Below are 25,258 nucleotides of genomic sequence, written 5' to 3'. Positions count from 1 at the left end.
CCGCCGCGTCCGGAACAGAGAGAGCGGTCACCGCCGCGTCCGGAACAGAGAGAGCGGTCACCGCCGCGTCAGGAACAGAGAGCGCGGTCACCGCCGCGTCAGGAACAGAGAGCGCGGTCACCGCCGCGTCCGGAACAGAGAGAGCGGTCACCGCCGCGTCCGGAACAGAGAGAGCGGTCACCGCCGCGTCAGGAACAGAGAGCGCGGTGACCGCCGCGTCCGGAATAGAGAGCGCGGTCACCGCCGCGTCCGGAACAGAGAGAGCGGTCACCGCCGCGTCAGGAACAGAGAGAGCGGTCACCGCCGCGTCAGGAACAGAGAGAGCGGTCACCGCCGCGTCAGGAACAGAGAGAGCGGTCACCGCCGCGTCAGGAACAGAGAGAACGGCCACCGCCGCGTCAGGAACAGAGAGAGCGGTCACCGCCGCGTCAGGAACAGAGAGAGCGGTCACCGCCGCGTCAGGAACAGAGAGAGCGGTCACCGCCGCGTCCGGAACAGAGAGCGCGGTCACCGCCGCGTCCGAAACAGAGAGCGCGGTCACCGCCGCGTCAGGAACAGAGAGAGCGGTCACCGCCGCGTCCGGAACAGAGAGCGCGGTCACAGCCGCGTCCGGAACAGAGAGCGCGGTCACCGCCGCGTCCGGAACAGAGAGCGCGGTCACCGCCGCGTCAGGAACAGAGAGAGCGGTCACCGCCGCGTCCGGAACAGAGCGGTCACCGCCGCGTCAGGAACAGAGAGAGCGGTCACCGCCGCGTCCGGAACAGAGAGCGCGGTCATCGCCGCGTCCGGAACAGAGAGAGTGGTCACCGCCGCGTCCGGAACAGAGACCACGGACACTTCCGCCTTCCCACGGAAGAGCCACTCCGCCCCCACCGCAAAGCGGGAACGCCGTCGCGCCGACTCGGCCCTACAGGCCTCCATCTCGGCCAGTTGGCGGTAGATAACCTCCTCAAACCGAGCGGCCGACGCCGCCTCAAAAGACGCCGCCTCCTCAGAAAGAAAAAAAAAGTTACTCCCCGCTGGACCCATCGATGCTGGCTGCATTCTGTCACGTGAAAGATGGGGTCAGGGTCCAAAATGCAGGGAAGTATTTTTAATTTAAACAAAACACAAAAGAACACAAACAAATCAAAACCAAAAGGCCAACACGGCACAACACAACTTGAATATAATACAAAATAAACAGAACTGAAACACGGTCAAGAACAGGATCCGGGAACACAGACAGACTTGAAGACACACGAAGACAGTACAGGAGACAATGCAGCCAGGATGAGTAGTGGGAAATGAGTGTTCTTATAGACCAGATAATTGTGGACAGATGAGCAATTCCACGCAAATGTCAACCTTACCATGAAAAAATTAAGTTTATACAAAAAGAACAAAACCCTGTTTAAGTTGTGCATTTAGGTCTGTATTTAGCTGCATCAACGTGCTTTAATAGAAATTTGAAGGAAATTGCTATGTTTTTCCACCACGTATGATGGGTGCACCTATTGTAAAATTACATTTTCATTCGACTGTATTTCATGGTTTCAAATGAGAGATTAAAGACTGAATATTTTTTAATTGTGTCAACAGTAAGTATTTTGTAGAAAGATGGAGGCCTGTATGAAAAGTAAATAAACTCACTTTGTCGAAACAGCTATGATTTTTGGATTTATAAGGGCTAGATTTATGACGTCAGGACGCTTCAGCGTTGTGTCACGTCCGTAACGTTTTAAAGATTAAGTTTATTTAATTTAGTAATTACTAATGCAATTAACTTGAAACTTTCTGTACAAAGCCAACTTATGGCCATGCTTATTATGATCAACAGCCCATCTCAATTCTTTGCTCTTATCAGCCATAATAATGCGTTACGGACGTGACCGTTACGGACGTGACTCTTACAGATGCTTCATATTAATTCATATGCATACTGGCACACAAGCAGGCCCGGTTCCAGAACTAAATCACTGAGGGTGCTTCATAAATTAATGAGGGTGCTCTAACATTATACCATCATAGTCGACATTAGGGCGCGACACTGATGGCGCGCGTTGCTATTTTAAAATCAAAATACTTCATTTTTGTATGTAATGGCAAATTGATTATACTTTCGTTTTTTTATTAACTTAATTTAGAAAAAAAACGTTTGGAGCATTTTTGTTCGTAAAATATAAGTTTTTATTTTATTTTATTATTATTATTTTTAAGGAACAGCGCCCAGCGGTAGACTGCAGTCTGTTAATTTGATCAGTTTGCCTACTCAAATCATCACGATTTGCATAAAATCTATAGATATGAAATAGTTCAAGTATAAAACAATGTTAGTTTAAACGTTAAACCTAGAGATAAATGTGCGGTATTAGGCGCATATCCAATAGTTTGTGCAGTGGAAGCTGAAGACGCAGGACATGGGCGCCAGTGCATTTTTTTCAGTGGAAGCAATTTAAAATGATCTGTCAATTTTGCTCACAAAGGTAAGAGTAGGTTAATACATCATTCGGTACTGTAAAGGGTGTACTTTTATTTGTGTGCACTTAAAAAAAACGTATAAAATAGTTTTAAATTATTACTTAACGAAATAAAACAAATAGAAAACAAAAACTCTCTCATTATGTAATCCGAAAAGATAAATTTCTCTTTAAAGGCGCGTCCAAAAAGGATTTTTGTTACACTGACTCAGAATACACTAGTTTATTAATATATAATTTAAATAAGCTTTACTCTTTCCGGCCCGACACATTCAGTGTTATTTATTTACCTTTGTGGCAATTTTCAGCATATTGTGTGCTTGAGCGAGGATCTGTTCCAGCTGCGCTGCAGTCCGTGCCCGGTCTCGAAAGTGAAAGCAAAAGTGAAGTCTCCTATTGTTTCCACCAGCGCGGCATTTTTTTCTTCACCATAATTTATGGATGTCTAAAATATTAAAATAAGGAGAAACCTAAAACAGATAAAACCGGTGCCCGTCCGCCTCTGAACTTTGACGTGAAAATTGGCCTGAAGCCCAGCAACCAGAGGTGTAAAAAAGTTGGGCTAGTCGGCCGAGGATGCAACGCTCTAATTGACTGCTTTGATGCGTTACAATATGGTAGGACATTGTTTTAATGCTTACAGCAGAAAAATAATTTATTTTTTTAATGATTACTCACTGGATTGTTATCTAAATCTGCAATAAAATGACATTATTACAGCTTTAACTGAGGGTGCTATTGATTTCGTTTGATTTCGCACCCTCAAGCACCCCCGTAGAACCAGGCCAGCACACAAGTTGATGATCGATAGCCTGTGTATTTCTATTATACTGTGACCTGTTTGAGTTTTTTTCTATCATAACATTTTAGAAATTAATTCATTCTAAAATTTCAGAAATTGCGTTCTCAACTAAAAACAGCGCGGAGATGGACTGCATTTACTGTGCAGAAATGCACAGGCGGACTAAAGGGAAAAAATCGTCAAAACTATTTGAAATGTCATATAATTTCCATTGTCAGTATTATCTTATTTAAACATTTTATGTATTTCAAATAACTTGTGTCGCTATCTGCGCTGCATTCATGCATAGAGCAAGATTTTGCGTGTTCTGCGAGCATGCTGCTGAGTGAGCAAGAGATGTGCTGTGGGGTTTCAACACTCATATTTGTCTAAATATTCTTTTCTTCATTACAAATCTTGTTTGGTTTTATTTTGTATCATTGCATGTTAAAAATAATTCACTATTTTATGCAGATGCAAAATGAAGATTAGGCTTTCACATTTTATAAATATTTGTACAAAATATATTCAGCATATTTAATAACCTGTTTTGTATCTTTATTATTTAATGCATAAGCGATTTATTAAAACAAGTTTATGCTGCGAGCCTGCGACATATGCGTAATCTTGATTAACAGCAACTAATGATCAACGAATTGGAACGGCATCGGTCAATTAGATCATTTTAAAACGTCAAATATATCCTTCAATTTGCAGGTTATAACTGCGTTTGTCTCGGGTGTAGACTTGTGAAAATTTATTTTAATGCGGATCCCCACTCTAGCATTAACCTCATTTATTACTGATATTTAAGGGTTTGTGCTGAAAACTAATGCGCATGCATGACAGGGAGGTGCATGCGTGATCACTTTTTTTTCTGATAAAGCATTTTTTCTGATAATGAAACATTCAGTTCGCACCTGATTTAACGTAAGCTTTTAATTTTATTATTTGTATTTTTTATTTTATTTTTTACAAATAAAGACAGACAGGATGCGCTTTCTGCCATCTCGGTCTGTCTCTGGCTGGAGCGTTTCTCAAAAAAGAGCCAGAACTCAGCCTGTCTCACATAGGCTACAAGAGATATGACGAACGAACCAATTAAAAACGAAATTAAACACTCTCCGTTTATGTAATATGAAGGCTTTATTTCTCTCTAAAGCCACATCCAGTATAGGCCTGTGGAGATGCGAGTCAGCACTGTGAATTTCATCTGGCAGCTCACAAGAAAACATTAGTTTATTAATAAAAACATTAAAATGTCTCATTTTTGTATACATTAATTAGTTAAATAATGGCCTAAACGAATGTTTATTACTTACTATAAGTTACTATTAGACGTCTCAGTTAAAGTTTTTAAAGCATTCTATACGCATTTCCATAGTCGGATAAATTCCGCTTTCAGAACGGTCACGTCCGTAACGGAGAGATGTCACGTCCGTAACGCTGATTTTTCCTCTGAAACATAAAAGCGAAAATTTAAACAAAATTGATGTTTTAGGTTTTGTAAATAGCCAACCCTTGTCAATTCGGCAGATATTGTTACTTCTGGTTTGTGCACTGTAAATCGCAGAAATTTTACAAAATATGTTGTCTCCCAGAAACTCGAGTCTTTTTTTGTCACGTCCGTAACGTATGTGTATTTCCCTCATTTAAAATATAAAACAGGGTTTTAGACTGAAACTTTTCTGATGTCTGGACTCTATTTTAAGGGGTTTCAAAAATATAAAGAGATGGTTCAATATATTGGTAAAGAATAAAATTTATGAGGATTTATATTTCAGGTTTTGACCTTGAATGTCACGTCCGTAACGCTGGAATTGCTGAGATGTGAGTGTAATCAGTGCTAATGACTAGACAGGAGTGTACAATTTAGGGAAGTGCAGTGCAGGGAAGGGAAAACAGCGACCTCAGGTGGCTGAGGGAAGCCCCACAGCCCAGATCATGACAATATGTAAATATATTTTAAGTGAAATATCTTATTCAGGTCAGTACTAAATAAACAATAATATGCATTTTGAATGATCCCTATTATTTTGGTAAAATAATTAACATTTTGCAGATTCTGAAGTGGGGATGTAAAATTTTGACCTCAAGTGTGTTTAAATATGTCTGATTCTAGGTTAAATACAGGTTAAATTCTTATTTATAGCACCTGTGGCCTGCAGCTGATTATGAGAGTATAGATTTTGACTTATTCCTGAATTTGTAAAAAAGGAAAGAACATGTGTTTGCAAAGGAATGCACAAGCAATTTAAACCCAACAGGCAAGATAGCTGGAGGGAAATGCCAAGATGTCAATTTTTTTTAAAATGTTTATTCATAGCAGCAAATCATTTTTTAAGTGTACAATGATAAAAAGTAAAATGAAATTGAATTTTAAGGTAATATGTGACCCTGGACCACAAAACCAGTCATGAGTGTAAATTCGTCGAAATTGAGATTCTTACGTTATCTGTAAATAAGCTTTCCATTGATATATTGTTTGTTAAAATAGGACAATGTTTGTCTGAGATACAACTATTTGAAAACCTGGAATCTGAGGGTGCAAAAAAATCTAAATATTGAGAAAATCGCCTCAAAAGTTGTCCAAATGAAGTTCTTAGCAATACATATTACCAATCAAAAATCAAGTTTTATATATTTATGGTAGAAAATTTACAAAATATCTTCATGGAGCATGATCTTTACTTAATATGCTGATGATTTTTGGCATAAAAGAAAAATCGATAATTTTGACCCATACAATGTATTTTTGGCTATTGCTACAAATATACCCGTGCTACTTAAGACTGGTTTTGTGGTCCAGGGTCACATATGTCTAGCTAACACACATGCTAACACATACAATCAGCCTGTGATATAATTTTATCAGCTTGTAATTAACTATTTCGTTTGCACATTAATGTTTGACTAGATACTTTGGCTTTTGAGTAAAATTTGGACATAATTTCCTTTTGTACAGTTTCTCTACTTTTTTTACACCCCTTTTTGTAAGTTCCAAAACCTCTGTTCCTAAATATGATTTCCAGTGCCTTTAATCAGTTACCCAGACTGAGCAGATGTCACGTTGACATTTTTATGCGGCTCTATTTCAGATTAGGTCATGTCTTTCAAAGTCCTTGATGAAATATCAAAAGCTGGGATTAATTTAGGTCCACAGTCACAAATTTACGGCAAAAAAAGTCAGCAGTCCCTGCCAAAGGCACTATGTATTCTCTAAGACAGCAAAACACACTGTTCTGTTCTGATAAATAATATTTATAATATGTGATGGGTCTGGGATGTATGTGTTTTGATCGGAATATTAAAGGCTTTGAAAATGTGACCAAAGATTAGCAAATCCTCTTCTTCCCAAACTCTTAGTGACATCCGCCTGTCCTCTGAGTTAGAGCTCTACTGCGAGACAGCCTTTCTGGTCTGGTGTGACTCCAGTGTCTGCGATGTTGAGATGTGATGACACTCGTTCATATCCGACTAGCCTAGTTTGGTCCAGTGCTTGGCATTTGTGACGGATCTGTTCAATAAGACTCTAGGCTAGGTTTGACCACAATTAGGCCAGGAAGCTGCAGAAACTGCCTGTGATGTCATATATTATTTATCAGGCCGCTGCAAATGGGGCTTGTGAACAAACCTTTGGAAACCCTGCATGGGCTGCAGCTGAGTCCTCTGGTTAATCTTTTATAGGGGCCAATTCACACTGTGAATGAACTGCACAACAACCTCTTATACTGGCTTGACATTTTGCTCAAACAAAATACTTATGAATCTAAAGGCAACTGCAATAAACAGTCCATTTAAGGAAAGACTTCGCCTCCTGTCTTGAGCTATAAAAACATTGTCCACCTCTTGTTGATGCAAGAAAAACTATTTTGATTATTTAGCTTGGAGATTGACCTCTGTCATATGGGGACTTGGTGACCATGGTAAAAGAACTTAACAAAAATGTTATTAGCTATTTTTTTCTGTAATTATTTGAATTAACATTTAACAAATTGTAACACTCATACTTAACATTTCTTTATTTCTTGCTTTTATTTCAATTTGAACAGTAAGATTTTTAATGTTTTAAAAAGAATCTCTTCTGATCACCAAACCTGCATTTATTTCATCCAAAATACAGCAAAAGCATTAATATTGTGAAATATGTTTACTATTTAAAATGACTGCTTTCTATTTGAATATATTCCTGTGATCAAACCTATATTTTTTGCATCTATACTCCAGTCTTTAGTGTCAATTTTACAAAAGATTTCTCTTTCAGATAAAAGCTGTTCTTCCAAACTTTCTATTCATCAAATAAACCTGAAAAAATCCACTCTGCTGTTTTCAACATAATAATAATGATTAATTAGTTTTGTTTTTGTTTTGTTTTTTTGCCGCAAATCAATATTAGAATAATTTCTGAAGGATCATGTGACTGAAGTAATTATGCTAAAAAAATCAGCTTTAAAATGGCAGGAATAAATTACATTTTAAAATATATTCAAATAGAAAGAAGTTATTTAAATAGTAAAAATATTTCAAAATTGTACTGTTTTAACTGTACTTTGGATCAAATAAATCCAGGCTTGGTGAGCAGAAGAGACCTCTTTAAAAATCTTACTGTTCAAAAACTTTTGACTGGTAGTGTAATTTATTTAGATTTTATTTTATATATCTGTTAACTATAAGAATCTATTATAATACTTAACAAATTGTTTTATTCATACTTAAGTGTTGGGGTAATGCATTATGTAATCAGATTACTTTTTAACTTGTAAAGTAAGGCATTACTTTTAAATTTACAACAAAAGGTCTGAGTTATTTTTTTCAAAATTTCACTTTTACTGTGAAAGGGCCTTTACAATTGCCAAAAATGTAACTTTTGTTTATTTTTTGTTATCAATATCAAATAAGCCAAGCCCAGGTGACAAAAGTAACATATGTCAACATGTATTACTTTCCATAAAAAATAACTAAGTAATGCAATTAGTTACTTTTTCATAGATTAACACAGTATTATAATGCATTACTTTTAAAAGTAACTTTCCCCAACACTGGTACTTAATGTATATAGAGCCTGTTTATTTTTGTGGTCCTTTAAATAATTTAACAATTATCCTGTTGTGTTGAAAATTGCTTAAATGCAGTAAATAATTGCAATAATGTTAAGAAGAAGAACATATCTGAAACCACACAGTTTCCTTTCTGTCTTCCTTATTTTTTTATTTCATTTTTAATAAAGCACCACAGAGAGAATGTGCTTACACCACTGTAGACATTACTAATGAGAGCCGTAATGTGAATTACAGTAAGTGCCTCTGGCACTTCTCGTTATAAATACATATGTATCATCACAGCAGACTGGGGTGCACATGAGAAAGCATCATTTGCTTATTGCAAACTAACACTATTGAGAATGTAAGCAAAGGGTTCACACATTTTCTTTTTCTAAGTATTCGTTTACACCAACAGAGCCAAAAGCTCCTAGTTAACAACATAAAGTAACAAAATGCATAAAATCTGTCTTTCTCATTTGAATTGCACTGTCAAGCTAACAATCCTACTTTGATTCAAAGTGAAAGTGGAAATATGAAAAATATGGGCTTGTCACATGAAACTAGTACTGTTGTCTTTTCTCAAGTCTAAAACTACTGCTGCAGTTTTCCAAATATAGTCAGATGAGTGGGTGTCCACTGAAGCCGGCTCTGCCCTAGTTATTCAAATCGGGACATCCAAACACACACTGCTACATTGCTTGTCATGTCCTTTTCAAGCTGTCCCATCAGAAAAGCTCACCCCAATGAAAACAACAGCAAGATCAAGACCTTGTCTGCTTATGTACAATCCTGATTTAAAGGCCATGTGTTCAAATAAATATACTGAAAGCTGGCATTAACTTGTCAAAGAACAGTGAAGCGCCTTAACACAAGCAAGTCTGATTAAGTCTACAGATTAAGTAGACCGATAACCGATATTTTGAACCGATATATGTGACCCTGGACCACAAAGCCAGACATAAGTAGCACAGGTATATTTGTAGCAATGGCAAAAAATACATTGTATGGGTCAAAATTATTGATTTTTCTTTTATGCCGTAAACCATAGGATATTAAGTAAAGATCATGTTCCATGAAGATATTTTGTAAATTTCCTACCGTAAATATATCAAAACTTAATTTTTGATTAGTAATATGCATTGCTAAGAACTTCATTTGGACAACTTTAAAGGCGATTTTCTCAATATTTTGACTTTTTTGTACCCTCAGATTCCAGATTTTCCTCCTAACAAACCATACATCAATGGAAAGCTTATTTATTCAGGTTTCAGATGATGTATAAATCTCAATTTCAAAAAATGTACCTATATGACTGGTTTTATGGCCCATGGTCACATTTATGTCTATCTAAAATTAAGAATAACAAGGGCTTTGATAAAAACTTCTCAGTGCTGCTTCAAGAAAAATATCAGCACTCTTGAACCGCCGCTTGTCCAATCAAATTAGAGAAACAAATGTAACTGTTGTATAAACTGATTTAATTAATGTTTTTCCATTTTGTTAAATAGTATTCGCCTTGGGCCTAAACATTTTAATAAGTCCTTTTTTATAGCTTTCCAGACCTGAGCTAAATATACTTTAAGATTCACAAGTACTAATGAAGGTGGAGTTAAACAACGACAAAAACAACAATGTACGAACTGAGAACATGCGGTGAAGTATTTTGGGAAAACAGCTACTTGGTTAATGCATCTCAGGCAGAGCGATGGCCTATTCAGGTATCTCTCAGCTGCCTGAAGACCGGAGCGACTATTTGGACCAGAGGAAATTTCACAGGCCAGTGGAGAGACTACATCATGCCGTCTCCAGCGCTCCGTGAAATATTTCCTTGGCAACAGGAGAAACAGCACTGATGCTGAGGGGCAAATTCTGCGGATAAAGCCAATCTGGAACAAAGGCTAACTAGATGCTCCCATATGGAGCTCATGATCGATATTCAGTGACACAGCAGACATGCAGCAGTGGTATTTAGGAGGAGTGTGAAGGGAAAAGGGTAGTGCAGACTATGAAATGTCACTCTCTATTTTAATTGCAGTCATCGGAGCTTTGAAGTAAACAATGCTGGAATTTGTGAGTGCTGTAAGCCTTCTGAGCTGCAACACGTATAGCTCGGTGGCACAGATTCAGGTCTGAGCTCAGAAATGAGAAATTTGATTTGCCATACCTCTCCATAATACTTAATATGTGCTGTCGGGACATTTGTTTACCAATACGGCAATATTTACCATGATGGCTTCTTTGTTCCATATTTGCAAAGACTAAGGTTGCTATAGTAAGCCAATTATCCACTGGCACCATGTTACTCACAGAAGCAAGGGAGTGTGTTTAAACAGCCATCAGACCGCGGTGTATTTACTTGTCTATTCATTTCAAATGCTCTAGAAACAATCCATCATTTTGTCTTGAAGCAGTTGAAATTTACCTATCATCTACTTGATGTTTATTTATCATAGTACTGTTCACAGACTTCAAAATAAGGGTCAGGCAAACAAAAAATGTCTCAACTCATGAAACAATAATGAGCTGAAGAGGATCTAATATAATGGACTGTATAAGTTAACATTTTTTTCATTTGAATTTTCTCTACCTATTCACAGATGCCACTGTTATTATATGAGTTGTGTAAAAAACTTAAATGAGATATTTAAAAAAAGAACTCTGATCAAAATTAGACAACACTTTTATCTGGCACCTGGTGCTAATTTCCTTAATTATATATATATAAAAAGACAAACTCTATTTAACTGGCGGTCACTCTGAGGTGAATAAAACCCTGTGACAGGAGGTTGTTCAGATGAAGGCCAAAGGGATGACCCTTTCAGCCATTGCTAGAGAAGTCGGTCATTCCAAATATGTGATTTTTCAAATATTGCAGGTTTACAATGTCTCTAATTCATTCAAATCCCCCCAAAAGGCTGGTTGTCCACGAAAAACAAATGCAAGAACACAGGATAAAGCTGAAACTTTCAATGGGGAATTGGTTCAGCACTGCAGCTGGAATTGCTTGCCAGTTCAATCCTTACAGGGTAAGGATCTATCTCAGCATGTTTAAGAGAAGTCGGACTGAAAGCACACTCTGCACTGACCAAGACTCTCATCAGCAAAAAAAAAAAAAAAAATCAAAAGACTTAGCTCATCTTTGATGAGAAGCATGTTGTGTGGAGAGAGAAGAACTGGTCCAAAGATCACTTTAGTGATGAGAGCAAGTTTAATTAATTTGGGTCAGATGGGAAAATTCTGATGGCGTCAAACTGTGGAAAGACTGAAGCCCAACCGCGTAAAGAAGTCAGTGAAAGATGGAGGAGGAAGTGTTGTGGTTTGAGGGATGTTTTCTGCAGCAGTAATTGGATCTCTTATACAGCTGCTGTTCATGGCAAGGTGAATGCAAATGTTTATCAGAACCTTCTTCAGCAACATGCAGTTCCTTCCCTGCAAGTGTCTTCCAATCTTAATGCAAGACATATCCCAGTCACACTGCAAAACAGGTAAAGCAGATCCTTGAAGCTAAGAACACTGAAATAATGAAATGGCTGGCCCAGAGTCCTGATCTAAACCCAACTGAAAATCTCTGGAAAATCCTTGGTGACAAAGTTATGGCTAAGAAACTCACTGCAGTTGCCAAACTATGGAAGAGACTGGAAGAAGATTGGACCAAGATCACAACATCGCAGTCTGAGAAACTCAGTAATGTCCTGTGGCCAGCTGTAACCCTCCAAAAATGTAGTTTTATTCTGCTAAGGTGCTACAGTGGTTACTGTACTTCCACAAAATAAAGGTTTTTGTTAAAGTGCTTTGGATATTTTGTCAAACATGTTGGTAGAACAGTGATACTGTATACCTACAGCTAATATCCCTTTAAATTTCGAGCAATGAAGAAATTTGATGAAAAATGTTTTTTTTTTTTAAATCAAGTATTTATATATTGTTGTGATCTCCTAAGGTACAAAAGCTAAAAGGTACATTGCTCTACCTTGTTTACTCTTAAATGGCACATATTAGTACTTTAAAGGTACATGTTAGTACTTAAAATCTACATATTAGTACTTTATAAGTACATATTATCATGTAAAGTATACAGTCATGTGAAAAAGTTAGGGCACCCTATTGAATTTCATGGTTTTTCATATCAGGATATCATTAAAAAAAAATCTGGTCATTGGCTGGTCTTAAAATTTGGAAACCTGAGATGAACAACAATTGCACCGTCATCATTTATTGAACAAAAGTAAAGCTAAAATGGAAAAGCCATGTGTGACAAAGTTAGGACACCCTTACTGTTAACGTTTGAATAAAGAGGGTGAATAACAGTCAAGCACTGCTAATCAAATACCTTTGATTAACTGGTCATCAGCAAGTTTGAGCGCCTCTATAAAAGCATAAGCTTTGGCAGTTTGCTGGTCTGGAGCCTTCAGGTGTGTGTTAACACAATGCCAAGGAGGTAAGACATCAGCAATCATCTGAGAGAAGCATTTGTTGCTGCCATCAATCTGAGAAGAGTAATACAGCCATGTCCAAACAATTTGATGTTTATTCACAAATGAAAGACATTTAAAACAGACACCTCTCCTTCCAGGAGTGGACGTCCTAGAAATTTCACCCCAAGATCAGAAAGAAGAGTGGTCCAAAATTCCTCCAGAACAATGTGAGAGACTGATAAAGTCACACAGACAATGAATGCTTCAAGTTATAGCTGCTAAAATTGGATCTACAGGCAATTGACTCATAGGGCGTCCTAACTTTGTCACACGTAGCCTTTTCCTCTTGGCTGTATTTTTCTTAAATAAATAATGACACTGTGTGATGTGTCATGTGATGACTTTTATCTGAGGATTTATTTTCCAAATTTTAAGACCTGCTAAGGACCAGATATTTTTTTATTATGTCCTGATACAGAAAACCATGAAATTTAATAGGGTGTCCCAACTTTTTCACATGAATGTACATATTATATTTTGAAACGGTTACAACCCAGTGAGAGTTTTGCATCCTTTTTTTTGTCAGAGAGTGCACTAGACTAGCAGACAGGAAAAAATATTCCAAAGAAGTTAATTTCACGCCTTTGAGATTTTGGTGCATGTACAACATCTAGAACAATATAATGAAATATTAGCAATTTACTGTATGTTTTGCTTACTTCATCAAAATACATGTCAGAGGAGATTCATTTGTTTAGTCAGTTATTCATTTATATTTTTACCCAAACATGTAGATACCGTATCTACCTGAAAGGACTAACCCAAATATGCACACTATAGCCAAACTACTGGTAGCAGACTGACTCAGATGTCATGAGAAGAAACAAGGAAGAATAATATTTCTGCGTCATATTAACAGTGTCATCCTTATTCATGCTATATGGTTAATAAGCATGCAGTCATCACAGCTGTGGTTCATTATATTCTTCCTGTGGGAGATGATAATTAAAACTTTAAATCCTACACTAATGTATGAAACAGACGCTTCACACGTCAGTGATTTCACCTGAGCGTCACTCACTGGGCTGTCACACAGTACCGAAAGGAGAATTAAACCTTATTCAGAGTAGACACCTGTCAAACAAGTTTCATCTAACTGCCAATTTCTCATCCTGAAAATTAAAAGTTAAATAAGCAGAGAAATTATGTGTCAGCCCTTCTAAGGCCAAAAGCTGATATATTACAAAATATCATGAATCAGAATGTAATCGCTTAGCATAAGTAACAAAGGGCTATGGCCATGTCTCTTATTGTGCACATTTATTTTGCATTGTAACTATATGTTGCTTTTTCTGTTCATAGATTGACCATAAACGCAGAGTGCCAGCTTCAACTGCATAACTTTCCTATGGATGAACACTCCTGCCCCCTCATCTTCTCCAGCTGTGAGTATCTCTTCTCTTTAAGCTCCACGTATTCAAAACTTTAAATTTCCATTTCCTTTTGGTTGTGAATGTTTTGGCTGCCATTTGTTCTGTTGTACAAGACAACTTTAAGCATTCAAATGCTTCATTTGAAGTATATCAGTACAGTGTTGCATAAGCAACTTCGATCTTTTTGAATGGTCAAAGCATTTCTCGCTTGGTCGCCTTTCATGCTGTAAATGTTCAGTTTAGATGAACAATATAGCATGTAGAGTGTCTTTGAAATGTTCACATATCTTTGGGAACAAGTGCAAAATGTTCTGAAAATCCACTATAGCCATTGATTTCAATGGATGTTTTTTATTATACCACATTTATCTCAGAACAACAGAACCAATACATTTCTCCTCGTGTTTTCAACAGTAGCAGTAAGCAAAACTTACAGCAAAAGCAATTCAAACCATATTGACAATTGTTTTGGCACGAAAAAAATCTAACATGGACTTCAAGGGGGAAAAATGACAAAAATGACCTCTTTAACAGACATTCATAAGTGATATTTAGCTTGTAAAATTGGATTTTATGGATAATAGTGCACTGTTATGATGACAGACAAGGCATTGCTGTAGGGAATGTGTCACTGCTAATTAGGATGTCATGCTTTATGATGCAATATCTCATTTCTGCTCTCCATATATTCCCTTAAATTAAAAGTAGGCCATGGATTTCATTGTGTATATATATATACACCAAGGGCATGGAAAGGCTGGTAATTACTCTGCATGTCCGATGAGCTCTTGAAAGCTGGCTTCATTAGCAGGGTGTCATGAATGACATTACTCCAGGGTGATGGGTAATAGGTGATGCATCTGTGGTGTTAAGAGTCCAGGCAAAGAGGGACGTAGGTAAATTGGAAAAGTTTGTGTCCTTGTGTAATGTGTTTTCTCACTTCTCTTTCTCACCCAGGCTCTGCTTCTACCCCCTAATACACACATCAGGGCTCTATGCTCTTCTCAAAACGTTTTTTTGTCATACTCATTTGTGGAGCCATGCTCAGAATGTCATGCCGTGCCAACACCTATTTACAGAAAGCTATGTTTTACATCGCGCTTATTTTTAACAGTAATATTATTGGAGTTTATGTGGCAAGCACTAAGCACTTGTGCAAAGAGAGAGAGCTGTTATGATAAATATTTACGGTTGTTTAAGCAGTAGTTGCCTTATAGAAAATATATGTGACCCTGGACCACAAAACCAGTCATAAGTAGAATGAGTATATTTGCAGCAATAGCCAAAAATACATTGTATGGGTCAAATTGATTGAAAATCATTAGTATATTAAGTAAAGATCATGTTCCATGAAGATATTTTGTAAATTTCCTATTGTTAATTTATCAAAACTTTTTTTTGATTAGTAATATGCATTAATAAGAGCTTCATTTGGACAACTTTAAAGCGATTTTGCCCCCTCAGATTACAGATAGTTCTATCTCAGACAAATATGTCCTATCCTAACAAAGCATACTTCAATGGACAGCTTATTTGTTCAGCTTTAAGATGATGTATAAATCTCTTTTACAAACAATTGACCTTTACGACTGGTTTTGTGGTCCAGGGTCACATACTGAGTTCAAATTAAAAGTATCTTTTAACTAATGTGATAATTATTGCCTTTTTCCTCATAGCTGTTTGATTTTGTATTATGTCTGAAACCTTCCCCCTGACTGTACTGAGACTTGAAGCACTGAAGAAAGTCCTAACTCTAGCAATATTTTGGGTTGCTCTTTCATTGCCATGGATACTTTTGATCTCAGGCTTGGTTTAGTTCTTTTGGAAAATAGTTTGTGACATTGTTGACATCTCTTCCTCCCCAGGAGGTGCTAAGGCAGGTTTCGGGGTGCTTGGAAAGATTTTGATTTAGCTGTGTTAAATATATAAAGCAGATAATATGGCTTAATCTATTTCTGCAACAGTGTTCCTTCCTTGTCTCACTCAAAGTGAATCATTTTAATAATAGTCATTGTTATGCTAATGATAAAGCTAAATGTATCCAGTACAATTCGAGTTCAAAGAAACCCATTTCTGCTTTGGTGTCAGTGAAGGGATACTTGATCATTAGTGATGGGGCTGTAAGAAGTACAAAAATGGCTGGGAGACACTGTTATAGAGGAAATAAAACTCAATTGGTCTAAATTTAACTGCATTGGCTCAATCAGTCATTAAATCATTATGCTTGCTATTGCTACTTTGCTTGCACTTTCAGTTTTTATACACTTATCTCATAGTTAGTTAATTGATGACCATGGATCTCAGAAAGTCTTTGAGTTACTAATTATATAAATTCTTGAACTTGGTGTGCAGGTTTGTTTTAGTTTAAATATGTTCTGAATTAAGGCACTCAATTATTTCTGCTCCATTTTTGGAGCAAAACAAATTTATTTTTATCTCTTGACTAGAGCATTTGTTTTTTACTGAAAACTGTAATGTGTAATGTAATTTTCTTCCTCTATTTTTGTTTTGTTTTCCAGTACAAACATTATTAAATCAACAAACATTTACTTTAGAAGCAATATGGTGTATGATATTATGTCTTGTTTTTGAGATTTTTTTTTTTCAAAATTAAGTGAGTTTATGCTTAAAACAAGAAAAACAATCATATCTGTCATTTTGCTTTTTAAGTGATTTATCTTGATTTAAGAATGTTTAGATATTTGTCCTAGAAAACAAGACTAAAAATACTGAGTAAGAAAATCACTTTTTGCGGAGGACAAATGTAAGGACAAATTTGTACCCAAAAGTGAGCTAAAAACTTACTTATTTGCAAAAACTGTATAAAAAAGGGTAACACTTTAAAGGAACACTCCACTTTTTTGGAAATAGGCTAATTCTCCAACTCCCCCCAAGTAAATAAGTTCATTTTTACCGTTTTGAAATCCATTCAGCCGTTCTCCTGTTCTGGCGATATCACTTTTAGCATAGCTTAGCATAGATCATTGAATCCTATTAGACCAATAGCATCGCGTTCAAAAATGACCAACGAGTTTCGGTATTAGTCCTATTTAAAACTTGACTCTTCTGCAGTTATATCGTGTACTAAGACCAGCAGAAAATGTAAAGATGCGATTTTCTAGGCCGATAAGATTAGGAACTACACTCCCATTCCGGCGTAATAGTCCAGGAAGTTTGCTGCTGTAACATGGCCGAAACAGGTGCAGTAATATCATGCAGCACATCGCAGCACAACGTGACCAACTGCATGCACAGGGAGCATTCCTCGTTGGAAGTTACCTAGCTGGGGACTGCGTGATATTACTCCGCCTGCTGCGTCCATATTACGGCAGCAAACTTCCTTGACTATTACACCGGAATGGGAGTGTAGTTCCTAATCTTATCTGCCTAGAAAATCGCATCTTTACAAAATTAGGAGTTTACTGAGGCAAGTCATAGTTATTGGTTTGTTAATATTGAGAATTAAACCTTAAAATAAAGTGTGACCAAAACAAGTATATGCTTAGCATTTGTGGAGTGGCTGTTCAGAAACTTGCCATATTTCAGCTATCTTTTAGGATGCTACAGAAAAATCTTAATTTCAAATGGAGCTCATTCAATACAACATGAAATATTGCTCAATAGTTTGAAGATGTTCTTTCTGTGAATGGCTTCATTAGCGGTTGTACGATGGGAATACCCCTGGCATTTAACCTCATCACGGGCTGCCTCGTCATGCAACTCCAGATTGATGGGGGAATTGCTTTAGTGAAGGTATGAATTCAGATCACTGAGGGAATCGCCTGCCTGGCGCTGTGAATCGCAATCGCTGTGCGAGTTTGAAATGGCGCGGATCCGCCGATGTAGAGATGTCAGGACGGCATTGTAAGTAGCTCATAAGAGATGTCGTAGATTCTCCGCCCTCCCCCTGCCATGCAGGGATGCATCTTGACATAGATGACATCTTTTATGCCGAGCAAACCATCTGTATTCTCTGTCCTGCCTTTGTACACTGCTGTGTTTGGCACTTGTCCCTAAGATGCAGGTATACCGCAGAAGTTTTGGTCCTTGTTTTGGACAATGTGCTTAAACAAATTGTTTAATTCTTCTATTGCAAAGGCAATGACAAATTACATGTAACAGTCATGAATTACTATTGCTTAAACTTCTTCTGATGTACAGATACATAATAAAATTTTGTAGGATGTAATGTTACTACTAGAAGTGCCAGGATGATAAAAACCAGATCAGGTTTTATATAATGAAGTAATTCAGTCGAGGCTTCTTAACAATGGATGTGAGCACGGTTTCTTTTTCTTTCTTTTTTTAAGGGTAGAATTTTAATTCTCTTTGTCTAGTGCCCAAACCTTCTCCGTAGGGCCTCTAAAACACAGTAAAGGTCCAAATTTTCACTGTTGAGGAAAAGAAAATGAGCCATAATAAGCAATCCCTCAAGCTTCTGGACACCTTTAGTCCTTTTCTTCACCTCTAAGCTACTTTCTTCCATTTCCCAGCTGCATTCGACATTTGTTTTTGAAAAACCGGCGCTGGTTTCCAAGCCTTGCATTTTAAATTCAATTGATATGCAAATGAAGGTTAATGCCCATCACGCTGGACCTTGCGGACCTTCTCATGTTAGCGGCCACATAGGAGCGAACGTACTCGGACTGAAATGCCTGCCCCCATATCAGTCACAAAGAAAATGATCCCCCATCTGCACCCGAGAGGAGCAATTTGCCAGAAAGATTATTTTAATATTTTACACCTCACTGCCCAGATCCTCTAAAGCGTATTTAACAGACTCAAACATACAGTGCTATAGTCCCTGTGTGCATAAACAAACCGACAAATGAAACACTCCCCAGCCAGTGTGCGTGTACCTGCCCTGGAGGGAATGAGGAGCTTTCAGGTGTTTAGCAGACCTGACACCAGGCATCAGGTTTGTCTGGTCTGATCCGGATGAAAACAAGCTGTGGAGAGCATTGGGCACTTTTCTTTCTGTGTTTATCAAAGATGTCACCTGCCTTAAGGCTATGAGCTTTCACTGTATATCTAGTGACATTAAAGTGGCATATATTTTTATTTATTCATGAACAATTTGGCTTTTATTTATTGGATAGTGAAGTGAGGCCAGAAAGTACTTCGGACAGAGAAAAGGGTCATGAAATGATGGAGTTCTGTAATCATTTACTCACCTTTATTTTGTTTCAAACCTGTATGACTGACAGAATACCAAAGAATGTTAGGGTCCGAACAGCTTTCATTGTATGTGCAAGAAACACTGAAACAATTTTTTGTTTAAATATCTTATTTTGTGTTCCACAGAAGAAAAAGTCATACAGGTTTGGGAAAACATGAGGGTGAGTAAATGATTACAGACTTGTAATTTTTGGGTAATGTATCCCATTAAGTTACACTTAAAGTGGAAGTGAAGTAGTCAGTCAAGTTTACATTATTTAGTAAACTGATTTTCACTTTAATAAAAAAATGTAACAATCACAATAAGTGTGACCATCTTAAAGAAAAAAGGCCATTCACAAAGCCATTCTGCCGTAATTTTGTGTGCATTTACTTAAGAAGACATGAAAGAGAACTCAATTTGGTACTCGCATGCTGTCCGAGCTCCGCCTTTTTGCATGTATGCAATCTATCACAGTATGGCACTGAATCTCTTTCGCACTGTCTTTTGCTTGAATGGCTTAAAATGCAAGACTTAAAACACATGAGAATGAGGATAATTTAGTTTTTTAAGCTTTGTAAAATTTCCAATTAAAACAATAGAATAAGAACAAGAAGTTACAGATCAAATAAAGTTAGTATTAAAATTTATTTGGTGGCACAGAAGAACACAAAAGTGGCTTGTAGATGTATTTTAATGTTTAATGAGGCTCAGAGGTGGCATGAGTGCAGTCAAATTCATAAATTCATGTTGAGATTACTTTTTTTTAAATACAGACATTAAATCATTTAAATAACTGAAAAGATACTTTAAAAATGAAACTAAATCGGCCAGTAGGTGGTGGCAAGTCACTGATTTAATTACTGAATCATATCATTCATTTCATTTGTTTGAACAGCTGATTCATTCAGGAATAAAGCGAGTGACTGTCTTTATGAATGGGAAATTAAATCATTGACTCTAGATTAGTTTAAAAACGCACGTTCATTCATAAATGAAACACCGCTGTTAGACTGTTTTTGATGATGAAATAGTGCAAAATCAGGCAATAGTGTTATAGTCAGACAATTTAAGTCACTTAATATTAACTTATTGTTTATTTAACTGTTGTATTGAATCAATATCTCATTTACAAACTCCCTTAAAAATCATTAAAAGCTGTCACTCATCTTAGTTCATCACAATCTTATAAAGTTCCATTACAATCAATGAAGCTCTCTACACTGCACAATGAATCTCTTATTTACACTCTCTCTACACTTTGTTTATAAAAGGATTCGTGAGATATGCCCGTGATACATTACTCAATGTTGCAAAAACACGTAGAAACCTTTAAAGCTCCCCTCAGCGCAAACACAAATATGCTGATCGGGTCAGTCGCAAATGGTGTTGCTAAATATTTTTTCATAGTCACATGCAATAGTCTTCAGTCGCAAATGCAACTTTAACGTCCTGTTAACAGCACTGTAATGCAACTATGTTTGGGATACCATGATCAAAACTTTGTGATGTAAATGGTTTGATGTCAGATATTCATTCAAATTATGGTGAAAACCAAAAACATTTGTGTTCAGAAAGTAATAAAATACTTATATTACTTCACTGGCCAATGGAGCAAACCAACCCTGTGACGTCACATGCTGTGCTATTGCAAGATAGTGGTGTCCTTGCTCCAAAAGCTATAACAAAATCTCCCTTTTTCTTTAAAATGGTTACATTAATTGTGTTTATTATATATATTTTTAAAGGAAACCTATCATGCCCCTTTTTACAAGATGTAATATAAGTCTAAGGTGTCCCCAGAATATGTCTGTAAAGTTTCAGCTTAAAGCCCACAGATTATTTATTATATCATTTTGAAAATGCCTATTTTGAGTGGAATCAGAAGCATGCTCTTTTCGTGCTCTTTAAAGGTCCCATATTGTCAAAATCGAAATTTCCTGGCTTTTTTCATGATAACTGAGGTCTAGGGGCTATGTAACTACCATATGAGTTTCAAAACAGTCAATCCACAGTAAACTGCACACAGCCTGCTTAAAGTAGCTGTTCATTTTCACGAGCCACTGTGACTTCCGCAAAGATGTGACGTCCGATCAACTCAGTCACCGCCTTCAGTCACCACCCCGAGCACCAATCACGTCCCACCCTCCTTTTGTCAAACCCAGACAATATCGTGTCCATAACATTGCTAAGCAACAACAACATGAAAACAAGTCGAGAAAACCCTGTTCAGTCGATAGATGTCGAAACTACATCATTGCACAGGCTTCAGAACAACGTGAATATAAGAGACCACTGGCACGTCAACTTCAGCCTCTTTCACACAGCGATTGCGGTAAATACACAGATAATGTGTCCCATGATTTGTTCCAGAGTTGTTTGATTTTGTTTATTCACAGTTGTTTTCCGGAATCTGTGCGTGCTTTACACACAACCCATAAAGACATGTGACGTTTGGATGTGAGATGTAATGCGACACGTACATTTCACTAAACTGAAACTAACCTGAACAAACTGTGCTTCAGCGCTGATAGTGAGGAGCTGGCTCTGCCCGATCGCCGCTTCATTCCACTTTGCACGTTTTTTTCGTTGTGAAGTGTCGCATGATAACGTGCATCATCACTACAACACTCCCTTTATGGTTCTGGCTTTTGTTCACACAGCGCTCGTTCCCATAATTTTCCAGAATCAGCGCGCATTGTGAAAGGGGCTTTACTAAAGCAACAGTTATGTAGCTTACTGCATTCGGTGTTTGAAAAAGAAAAAACATTAATGATCATTCTGAAATATCCTGTTGAGTATCAGCAGGCTAGGCTCTCTCTATGGCTCTGGGCTCGGCTAAAGCATACATGACCGTAGTTAACTGTGGTCGGCCTGGCTGTGCGTCACTCAGAAAACAACAGGCCAATCAGAAGAGAGGCTCATGAATATTAATTAGATGGGCCAAAATCAACCTGTTTTTGACAGAGCTCCTAAAAAAGGAGCTGTAAAAATATATTGAGATGGATTTTTGCACTTATACCGCAAATATATATTCTTAAGGACATCAACAACTAAAATAAACCTCCAGAAATGTGTACAATATGGGACCTTTAAATGCAAATGAGCTGCTGCTCCCCACCCCGTTTTCCAGAATAGAGCTGTGCCTTTACAGTTCATACCTCGGATACTCTGCTAAAAAACATTGGTTGGGTTTTAATTATCATGTCTATCTTGCTAAAATCATGCGTTTCAAACCATATTGGTTAAAACTTCTGAAGCACATCGGAAGCACACACACAGAAAGTGGCTGTCACAAAGCATGTGAGTACTAAACTAACTTTTGCCATGGCGTTAGAACTGGTACACCATTGTCACTTGTGAAAACACAATGGTGGCACTGTGGGTGAAAACGCGCAGATTAAGGGACGGTAATATAATAATAAAATCTCCTTTCTGCATCATGGGGGGAGCAAAATCTAAGCGGCTCATATTTTCACAAGTTTGCAGAGAAAGACTTATCAAAACAAAGTTACTGGGATGTACTTTTTCATGCTTTCTGGGTTGGTAGATGCACCGGGGACCCAATTATAGCACTTAAACACTGAAAAAGTCATGTTTTCATGATATGTCACCTTTAATTAAAGTGGAAGTCAACTTGACTGACTGCTTTACTTCCGCTTTAAAAATGTATGAATTGTACTGTGTAGATAAAAAAGTGGCATCTGCAACAAAAATTGCCATGTCACAACAATGTGTGATTTACATTGTATTGGAAGAATAAACAGAAGGCAGAAAAGTAGAATTCAAATAGAACAGATATTTACACTTGCCATACTATAATGGACACTTTATTCAGATAAAGGAAAACCCTGTTGTGTCCATGCGACATGCATCAAATCCATCAAGCAGTATGACCTAAATACTGTTCGGAGACCTGATGAAAAGTCATCGGTCATGAGACGCTGTAAGTCTGTAATGAAGATGGATGGAGTGTTCAGACTCATTTAAAAGGTGGAAAAGTGCTGTGTGCGCTTGCAATTCCTGCAAAAACCACCTTTTGTGGCCCTAACCGATGGGAGCTGCTTTTCCTTCCGCACAGAATCACCTTAGTGTCATTAACTCATCGAATTGCTTTGACTCCCCTTCATGGATTCGCTTGGAGGGGAAGACATTACCATTTCCATCAAAGCCTTTTTATTCTGCATAGAGGCGGTTATGAATGCTCTCATGCTCTGATGGCACTTCTGCTCAGACATGCCGGAACATTTATTGGTCATTTTCAAAAGATGGTCAAAAACAGATCTAGACGGATGCTGGGGTTATTAACTGAGAAGCTTCCTGAGAATAATTTGCTCACATTAATGTTCACAATGAGAAGAAGCGACAAGTGAGACAAAATGACAAAGAGATTTGGAAATTAGAAAGTGACTAAGCCATATGTAAAAATGCAGTTCACAAGATCATTCGATGTGAATCTACTCTGATAATTTCCAAAATCATAATTGATTGGCAGCTTATTTAGTGGCTTTTGCTTCTGCTGTGCTGTGTCTTTTTTGTGTCAGTATTAGAAAATTCTCTGCTTGTTCTCATTCTTCCAATAATTTGTTTTGTTCTCTCTTCACTCTTTTATCATCTGCAACACACTTGTGATTAAATCTCTGAATTTTTAACGTTTCAGATGTTGTAATACATTTTCAAAACAACTTTTCTCATTCTATTTAATGGTCTCACAAGCAATTTACAGAATCAAATTACTGTCATAATCCAAACTTAAAAGTTCTGTGAAATTAGACCTGCCAATTATCTTTTTTCAGTTATAGCATCATCAAAGGCTTGCAAACAAAAAAGGTGACAAAAAGTTTAAGTAGCTGAAAGTTTCAAATGAAAATGGTATATAATATGGACTAGTTGACTAAAAATAAATGAACACTGTCTTATTCCCAAGCTTTGATTAAAAAGGCAATCACTAATATTGTGAGGTGAACAAAGGGAGGATGTTATGTTTAAAATTGAAGCGAAACATTCAGACACCAATTATTGTGCTGATCCAGGACGGAATCAGTTCATTAAATAAAGTGGGTATTTTTAAATGATGATAGGGACTGCTGTGATTACTTTTGATCATGCACCTCTTCTGTCTGCAATAGCTCTTTCTTTCAGCAGGCACTAAAGGAGCACATGCTGATCTCTTAATACCTCGATGCCAGAGGAGTTGGTGAGGATTAATGATTAAGTATTGCCAGGAAGTGAAAACATGTCCTCAAGCAGAACTAAGAAGATCATGTTAACACGTAAAAAGGTATATTACGAACAAAAGTTGGTGAAATTAATGCCCATCCCTCAATAAAAGCACAACCCAATAGTCAGGTTCCCAAATATTGGTTTAAATTTATACAGTAGTTCACCCAGAAATGCCTTTCTAAACTTGTATGACATTGTGCATAACCTAATTGTTAGGTTATGTCATTTTTTGTCATTTTGTAATTTCCCTACCCCCAAATTTCCGCAAAACATTTTAGAACAGAGTAATGTCTATATGTATTTTTTTCTCATGGTTTCTTATATTCAATAGCTGTGCTAACGTGCTATCATAACTTAGAGGAATAGATCACCCAAACATGAAAATTACCACATGATTACTCACCCTCAAACCATCCTAGGTTTATATGACTTTATGCTTTCAGACGAACGTAATCAGACTTATATTAAAAAATGTCCCGGCTCTTTTAATCTTTATAATGGCAGCGAATGGCTGTTGAGATTTTGAAGTCCAATAAAGTGCTTCCTTCCATCATAAAAAGTACTCCACATGACTCAGGGAGTTAATAAAGGCCTTCAGAAGGGAACTGATGCGTTTGCATAGGACAAATATCCATATTTACAACCTCATGAACCGCAATCTTCCGCTTCTGCTAACTGTCGTACTCGCGTTCATCAGAGAGTGGAGTTTCAGCAGATGACGTAGGACGTAGGTGTAGCGTAAGCTCC

At 37.4% G+C, this 25,258-nt stretch overlaps 1 protein-coding gene across 1 annotated transcript in view; it reads left to right on the top strand.

Moving 5' to 3' along the window:
* gabrg3 (gamma-aminobutyric acid type A receptor subunit gamma3) overlaps positions 1–25,258 on the top strand; it is a 136,535-nt gene that overhangs the window by 85,187 nt on the left and 26,090 nt on the right. Inside the window, 1 exon segment of the mRNA XM_073851311.1 lies at positions 14,060–14,142. Within this exon segment, the coding sequence (XP_073707412.1) occupies positions 14,060–14,142 (83 nt within the window).

This window comes from Garra rufa, chromosome 12 (genome assembly GCF_049309525.1).
Source record: "Garra rufa chromosome 12, GarRuf1.0, whole genome shotgun sequence".
NCBI classification, from domain to species: domain Eukaryota; kingdom Metazoa; phylum Chordata; class Actinopteri; order Cypriniformes; family Cyprinidae; genus Garra; species Garra rufa.
This window is presented reverse-complemented; position numbering and strand designations above follow the sequence as displayed.